Genomic DNA, 8,441 nt, shown 5'->3' with positions numbered 1-8,441 from the left:
GTCTGTTAATTTAGTTCTTTGTTGATCATCTGAGCTGGCTCCTTCATGCCAAGCACAATAGTGATGGGAAGAGGGGACAAAATGGTGTAAGGTACTAGCTGCATCTTTTCTGGTCCTGGTACACTAAAGCGGTTTAGCTGTCAGCTGTCCTTAGGGAGACTATCCAGCCAGTGCAGACAGCCAGGGAGAGTTACACCAATGCTCTGCTCACTTCCCTCTTGTCCCCTCCAGAGCCAGTGGCATAGGTAGGACCTCAAAACACATCCTGGCATCAGGTGAAGTAGTTGGAGAAATTCCTCACTGAATTCGATATATCACTGATCTTGACATGTCACCGTTGGATGTTGTCAGGGCTTTGGTCTCTCTGAGCAGGCTCAGAAGTGTGTGCTCAGGCACCTGGGGAGGCTTTTGGGATGGTGATTGACAGACCAAAATGTCCAACTTCTTCAGACACTTTCAGAGCTGGGCAGCAGCTGAACAAGTGAGCTTGCATATCTGGATTTTAGTCCTTGCCTTTTAATCTTTGATAGCAAGTAAATACTGCTGTTTCTCGGTGTAGGGGATAGGAAATACCTTCTGCCAGGTCACTGGCAGAAACTGGTGTCCATTTTGAGCTCTTTGAAAGCTATCACTTTTCTGAGCTTCTGAACTGCTCTTTTTTCCCTGGAATTTTGGGGGTGTCTGATCTCATAGATGCTTCTGTCACAGGCTGCATGCTCTCACGTCTGTAAGGCCGTTCCAGAGCAAGTACATCAGACAGTTAGCCCTGGTTGCTGGTTAATGGGGAAAGTTCAGCCTCTTCTGTAGATGTCAGTGTGGTTATGCTGCTTGCATGAAGTGAGAAGATGTGGTCAGGGAGAAACGTTCAAGAAATTCAGTGTGAAAATGGATTGGATCCGATTCCTTATCGCTTTTCTGTCCATGGCCATGCAGAGAAATGCCAGAGCATCCTTCCCTGCCTGCTAGTTGCACCCAGTCTGCACAGATATACCAGAGTAGTTGATGAAGTACAGGAGCATCCATCCTGCGTCTTACATAAACCATAAGGCCATAAACCATATGGGTTCAATTTGGTGTGGCGAAGGGAAAAGCTCAAAGAAAACAGAAAATAGGGCGCTTCGTTCCAGAAGTGACCCAGTGAGCTCCGCAAGAAAATTAATCCTCTAGCGGGATCATCTCTTTCTGGCTATGTTTGCCCCGTTAGGGCGCCTTATGACCCGGCCTTTTCTCCTCGTTTTTCTCAAATAGTTCTTTCTGCTTTTACCCTCTCCCCGGGCCGCAGCACACGCCGCCTCCTCCCCTCCTCCCGCCCCTGGGCCGGCGACCACAGCCGCTCTGCACCCGGGAGGAAAAGTAGCCCCTCGGCTCCGCCGCGCCGCTGGGCGTCAGTGTTGCTCCGCTAAAGCGGCGGCGGCTCGGACCGCTCCGCGGGACCGCCCGGGGGCGGTGGCGGCGGGAGCCCGGAGGCGGGGAGGGCCGGGGGCGGTGGGAGCCTGTGCCAGCGGGACTCTGGTGGCAGCAGTGCGAGCTGGCAGGAGCAAGAATGAGCCGGGGACGTTCAGATGCGGCGCGGTCGTGCTTCCGTAGAGGAACCCCGTGCCTCAGTTTCCCTGTCTAAAATGCGGTGCATCGCCTGCCTCCCTCTTCCTTCTCAGCAGGCCCACAGGCCCTGGTGAGAGTCTTCGGCGGACTAGTTGCTGACCAGATGGCACAGACTCTTTGCCATTGCTTTTAGTAATTACAGGAGAGGAGAAATGGCTAGAGCAAGCTGGGATCAGGCCAGCAAAGGGGTTGATGATGCTTCTCCTTTCCCTGGGGCCTGTGTGGCCAGACGTGCACGTGTTGTGCAGGCAGCCTGCCTGGCCCTTGTCGGAGGCTGTGCCCAGAGCTCTGCCAAGTGTGTGGATCTGGCAGCTTGCGGCCCACCAGCTCTGCTGCCTACATGGACATAAACCCTCCCTGAGGTTCATTTGCTCGGGGATATGCGCAGCCCCTCTGGACACAGCCGGCTGTCACGGCTTGGCAGCAGGTAGGGTGCCGTGGGGTGAACCCGGTGCAGGCACCCGGGCAGGTCAGGCTGTGCTGGGCCCGGTGGGGCTAATCCAGGCAGGGCCTGTGCAAACATGGCGCTGCTGCTCCTGCCCGCATGGCCCCAGCGAGTATCCACGGGAAGGAAATGAAAATCAGACACGACTGCGTGGCTGGATCAAGCCTTGCCTTGCCCTGTCATTCACCAACTGCTTTTTCCAAGTCCTGGAAGTTAAACAAGGACCTTGCCTCAAAATCAAATCCCAGGGTCTACTGACCTGTGGCAGCTGAAGTTTGGTACCAGAGAACTGCAGAGTGGTGGCATCCTTGAATAACATTCAGAGTAATAACTATTCATCTATTTTGTTTTCAAGTGTGCCTTTCACTCAGTAATGTGGAGCTTGCTGCAGAAACTCGCTGAAGCTTGTATTTGTCTTCTCCAATCTCCTGGCCAAGCCCATGCTTTTCTACTTGTCTGCTTTGAAGTACATCTCATAACATGCTTCCAGATACAGAATGACCCCAAAGGCAGATTCCCAGAAAGCAGCCTCCAGACCTCAGAGCACTAACAAAGCATGGGTGGTGCCCCATCCCCTCCTGGGATCTGAGCAGGCAGCCGCAGAGCAGGGCTGACCTCTGTGCTCAGCTTCCTGCTGAGTTTCAGCTTCCTCAGGCTCTGTGCAGCAGCACAGATCTGAAAAACCTGGGCTGAGACTCAGCTGATCTACCTTTGCATGTGTGGTGTGCAGGCATGATATCTGATCTAGTCAGCCAGAAAGAGCTGCTTTTAGGGCACAGTTCATCAGATATATTCTAGACAGATGTCTGCTTTGCAATAAATCACCCCAAAGTGTCTCTTTCTCCCCAGTGACTACACAAGGACCTTGCAGCGACTAGCTCAGACAAGGCATGTGAGGGTGAAGCCTAGCAGGCACCAAGCCTGTGTTCAGCCTTTCAGCCCAAGCCTTGCAAAGAGCGTGTTGTGGTTGGGGATCTCAGGCAACTGATCAGCTGGGACATGTGCAATATGCAGTTTGTGGCTGTTTGCTGTTAAAATGTTATTTCCATTATGATGTTGCAATCTGGGTCTCATAAAATAACCTGGCAGCTGGATTCTTTGCTCAGGAGGAGGCTTGTTCCCCTTGTCTGATCCCCCTTCTCTGAGGGTGTCCAAGCCCTGTCTCCTGCTTCTAGTGAGCAGTCATGAAGTGGCAGCCTCCTGGGTGGACATTTTCCATCTCTGCAGCTGAAACTGTTCTGTGTAGGTCTCTTGGAGACCATGAACAAATACAGTATCAGCACTTTTACATTCCTTGATATGAAGTTACATGGCCAGAAGCTAAGACTTCTGATGTTTATTGCAAGTGCTATTTATAATACCAACATGAAAGCAGAGCATTGATGCATTAGAAGTACATTTACTTTGGAGAAAAGCACCAAAAAAACAGCAATATGATTACACATAAACTACTGGGGGAACTGAAGCTGGTCAGGAGAAGTGATCTGTGCTCTTTCGTAATCGCTCTTGAAACTTTCAGAGCAGTGTTAATCCAAAGGTCTCAAAGCACTTCAGAGATGTGTAATAGGTAGAGAGACAGCAATCAAAAGCTGTGGCAGAACTCACACTGATTTTTGTAGACTTTGGGTAAAATTAACACGTAATGTGTAACAGGCAGCTGGAAGTCAGGAACTGTTGCCCCCAGCCACTCTGCTTGAACCACCAAGCGCCTTTCTTCCTCTTCTAGTCTCAGCTTATTGGTGTCATCACTCTAAAATAAATGGCACCAAAGTTCACACCTTGTAACTATATGCACAGAGACTTATAGAGCTGTTGAAGACTAGAGAAGCTGTTTCCATCATCTAGTCTGACCCTCTGCAGCACACAGCAGCCATTCTTGACTTCTGAAGTCTTCAAATGATGGAAAGGCCTCACAGTCTTAGCTAATTGTTCCAATCATTAAATGCTTTTATTGTCTAGAGCCTACACTTAATCCTTGCTCTCAGTCCATCTAGTGGCAGTTTTCAACACTGAATCTGTGTTCTCATAGACACTTCTGAGTGAAAAAAGCACAAAAGCTGGTTTAGCAATTAGATGAGGTTTCTAACATTTAAAGCTGTACTGCACAGTGTTAAGAAATATAATCTGTATTTTATGAAACAATGTATGTTTCTTTTACATATATTCAAAGTATCTTTTCATATATTGTTCCATACAATATGCAATAAGTGTACATCTAGGTCAGTCAGTTCTGCCTTCTCCGCTTTTGCTCTACCAAAGACAGGGCAAAGAAATGAATGGCTGTGCTTCAGATCAGTGAGACCTGAATTTATTCTTGATTCCTTCACAGGGAGGAAAGTCAATAGTAGTAGGGCAGCTGATAGGAAAATTGTGCTGCTTTTGCATAAAGCTGATGCTCCAATAAAGCCATGTTGTTCCTTGATTTTGTAGGTCCCGAGCAAGGAAAGTAGTTTTGTGCATGGCCAAAGTAAGATCTTACAGTGAAGATCAGGATGAAGAATTAGTTGAAGCTGGAGATCAGCATTGCACATATTGAAGCAACAGTGTGAGTAAGGAAGGACGTAGCTGTTCTTTATGGTCAGCACACTTGTTTCCCCATGCAGCATGTTGCATGGGACTCACAAGATGCCTTATCTTGTCTGAATCTGCCCCCCAAAAGGCTGAGTACACCAGTTAAACTCACCTCAATTGGATGGAAGCATCCTGGGCAGTGTTAACTCTTAGATCTGGCAGCTCTTAGATCCATGGTGCCTCTTTGTAGAGCTGTCAGTTGTTCTGAGTTTAGAGTATGTGAGCATCACGATGAGGATAGTTGCTTTTCACCCAGCTGTTGGCCAGCTGTGGGAGACTACGGCACCAGCCATGTTGGCCGTGGCAATGTGTTTGCATACATGGATGTTCAGAGCGTGCTGTGATACTGTGTTATGCTGCTGTTGGGGTTTTTTTTCCCGAGAAGGAAGGAAAGAAGTTTATGCAGTTCAGCAGCAGGAACAGTAGTAAAGAAAGATGAGTCTTCATTCATCTCTTCCCAGGCTTCCTGACTGAAACCACAGCCTGTTTTTGCCTCCCCTTAAAAAAAGGTAATTATCTCTTAATCACAAAAGTAGGAGAGGAATTGAGGAAACAGAGCAGCTGCCCTAGAGAAATGCCCAGGAAAATAAATACAAAAGCCTGTGTGTCTTCTTGTCGTGAACACAATGCAGTTAACTTCTTCAGGTAACAAAGATTTAATGTTTGTAGGTGCCAGGCATGCCTGTGGGTAGCTCGGTGTCAGAGTGATAGAAAGATCAAAGTTACAGCAGTACTACCAGTCACCACAGAATTTCTCTGTGTCACTGGAAAACCATCTGCATAGAAATTGAATATATTGTATTTATAGCAAACGAATGCAAACAATAGTGGGTTGGAGCTCTGAACATGTGGCTAGCCCTGTTGGTGCTAGAGGGTCAAACAACACTATGACAACCACGGCAGACACAGTAAACTGATAACATGCTCAGAGAGTATAAATCACTCTTTCCTATCTCTGTCATTGTGGTGTTCATGACATGCTGGGTTTCTGATTGCGCAATGAAATGGCATTTGACTGAAGATGTTTGGTGTTTGCAAGGGAAGTTGTTCCTGATCCAAGCCGCTCCTTTACAGCACAGCAAAGAGTCGCAGCACCGTGATGGGTGGTTTTGTAAAGCATAGGATCCTTGATGAAACCACCCTAGGCCTCCCCATCCAGGTCCTCTGTTGTATGACAAAACACAATGTATGTGACAGATTGGATAAAATCTTCATTGACTGTCCCTGCTCAACTTAAACCGAGTATTTTCTTTTGCCACATGATATCAGTCCCTTGCTGCCAAAAAAAATTTTTGTAATCAGGAAAGAAGAGAAGCCAAGACATGGAGTATTAAGTCATCATTTATAATTCATTTTCTCCAGATTAAAATAATTTTCAGAAACTTGTAGGATTTGCTTGTTTTATATCAGGTTCTTAGTCAGCACTTACATTATACATGCCCACACTTGGAAAAGATTATTTCACCCCATGTCATTATTCTTTTGAGTGTATTCCACTTGATTCTGTAAAACATGAAATATGCCAGAGGAAATACCAAAGGTGAAGATATTGAATGTTGCTAGTGTTACAAAAGATAAATAAGCTGAAAGTGTTGACATGACAGCCTGAGATACCATAACAAGCTGTGGGTTTTCTCCACTCCAAAACTGCTTTCAAGCCTTGGTCTTTTCTACAGCAGGATGGGAGGGTGAGGAAGGGCTGAAATAAAACACTGAATGAAAATAAAGTATTTTTAGCTTTTACCAGCAAACTTTTCAACCCTGATGTGCTTTTCACCTATTCTGCTGCTCAGCAGGGACAGGAGACCCCATGCACCAGTAAGAAAGCATGTCTGCATGTACACTGCCCTCCCCAAAGGCACTCAGAGGATGTGGCTGTGTCAGTCTGGGGGTGCAGAACTCTTCCAGGAGGAAACTGCCAGTGGCTGTAGCCCGGAGGGCAGTGGCCAGCGGATGCTTCTGTCCATGACTCTGCTTTCATTTCCTCTTCTCCCCTTTCATGTCCTCCCCTTCTCTCCCACTCTTACCTGCACCTACTAAAGGTAAATTGAGCTTCATCCTGCCTTTGGGTCCAGTTTATGCAGAAATGGCCACCTCATGTTTTGCAGCTGAGATACATAGAGAGAAAATCACATCTGATTCTTTGGCTGTTCAGAGCGTGCGTCATTTGGGGGGAGCCTTGGAGTCTCGTGCACTCTGCTTTAAGCCTGGCTTAATGGCAAGTCAGTGTTCATTTTGGGAGAGGAGGTCAGTATCTGCCTTGGGGGGGCTGATGAAGTTAACCCCCTGTCCTCAGACTCCTCTTTCTGCTTTCATAATCTCAGCCCACCTTGTCCCTGGCCGAGCGCTTGGCAGCTGGTTTTGTCTCTGCAGTCGGTTCTTTCCTCTTCTCTGAAGGCTCATTTTTGCTTGGTGCTTCTGCTCTGTCTGTCCCTTGGTCACTATCATCTGTGGCACTGGACATCACCTGCATGGCGGGCACTGACTGAAGGGGCTCGTTGCTCTTCTTCCACCTCCGGGCCCCCGACCATGTATTGAATTCATACATTTTGCCAGTAACTTGCAAGGGAGAAAAGACAACCAATTAAATTCATTCCTGCTTTAGCAGATTAAGAAATGACAATTCTCCTCGGGTTGGGGTTGAAACAAGAAACATGAAGCATATGAAAAATCAGCTGAGTTGGGGAGGTAGCCCCGAGAGAGAAAGCCTCATTTCCACACGCGAGTGTGGGGACCTGGGCATCGTGGTGCCCTGGGCTCTGCAGTTCAGGGAATAGGAATATTCAAAACATTCCTATTTGAAAAAAAAAAAAAAAAAAAGGATTTTTTTATCATCCTATACCTCTACCCAAGTTAAGCTACCATAGGTTAACAGGAACAGTGCAACAAACACATCCATAGTCCTTGGTTGTTAGGACTAACTCTCCCAAAACTTTTGCCTTTGGCCATGCTGAGCAAGGCCATTGTATATGTCTGTGCTTATTTTTTCTGCTACCTGAGGTAGCAGAACCTGCTAGGAGCACAATATGCTATATACGTCTTCCATACCATGTCAGGTCATCTTGGTCGACCCAGGATTTGGAGATCTGGAATCCCTGAGTTTTGACTATATGCAATGCTTCTCCATTTGCACAGCATGCTTTCCTCCAGGCTTGCTGTACGCATTGTCATTCATACAGTGAAATACTATGTATTTTCTGTTTGTGCAAGTACATACTTCCTTCATATATATAAAATATTTTTATTTTGGGTTGTTTAGCACACCTTTCCTTGTTTATGTTTAGCATACCTTTCCTTGTTAGAAAGATTTCTGGCCCTCTTCAGATTTTATGGGTAATTTCTACTTGTACATACTGAAGCAAGTATCCTCTCCTTCAGTTCATTTACTATCTATAGATAGGTGGAAAAATTGCCATGTGTCCAGTGTGTTTGCCTCACAGTCTAACTCATTGTCTCTTGCTAAACAGACAGGAGCTATAGTGGCACTTCTTGTAATTAAACATCATTAATATGAGACAAAAAAAAAAGACCATTACAGGCTGGAAAGAAACTGTGGTTACATGTTACTACATGTTACGGTTTGTATCAGAATTAATGGTTTCTGACACATTAACACAATTTGAGCAATTAAAGATGAAACTGGATCTCTTTACATGTTATTTTTTCTGACTACTTACAAGGCGGGCATGTTAAAACAGCCCAGATCAGGAAGCAGCTCCTGACTATCCCTCCTAATCATATTCAACAGATGATGTCCTGGGAATTATTAAATCTCATTTCCAAACCACCAACACTTGATCCTCTAGGGTTTGGGATGAGCTGG

The 8,441-nt window shown here is 46.4% G+C and overlaps 1 protein-coding gene across 1 annotated transcript in view; it reads right to left on the bottom strand.

Annotated features, from left to right (window-relative positions):
* Window positions 1-5,948: 5,948 nt before the first annotated feature.
* Window positions 5,949-8,441, bottom strand: part of CDHR3 (cadherin related family member 3) — a 64,360-nt gene continuing 61,867 nt past the window's right edge. Inside the window, exon 19 of the mRNA XM_074869465.1 lies at window positions 5,949-7,177. Coding sequence (XP_074725566.1) covers window positions 6,939-7,177 — 239 coding nt within the window. The 3' untranslated portion in view covers window positions 5,949-6,938. The remainder of the gene's footprint in view (window positions 7,178-8,441) is intronic.

Source organism: Strix uralensis, chromosome 5 (genome assembly GCF_047716275.1).
Source record: "Strix uralensis isolate ZFMK-TIS-50842 chromosome 5, bStrUra1, whole genome shotgun sequence".
NCBI classification, from domain to species: Eukaryota; Metazoa; Chordata; class Aves; order Strigiformes; family Strigidae; genus Strix; species Strix uralensis.
The sequence above is the reverse complement of the archived record's forward strand: the minus strand, read 5'-3'. Positions and strand labels throughout refer to the sequence as shown.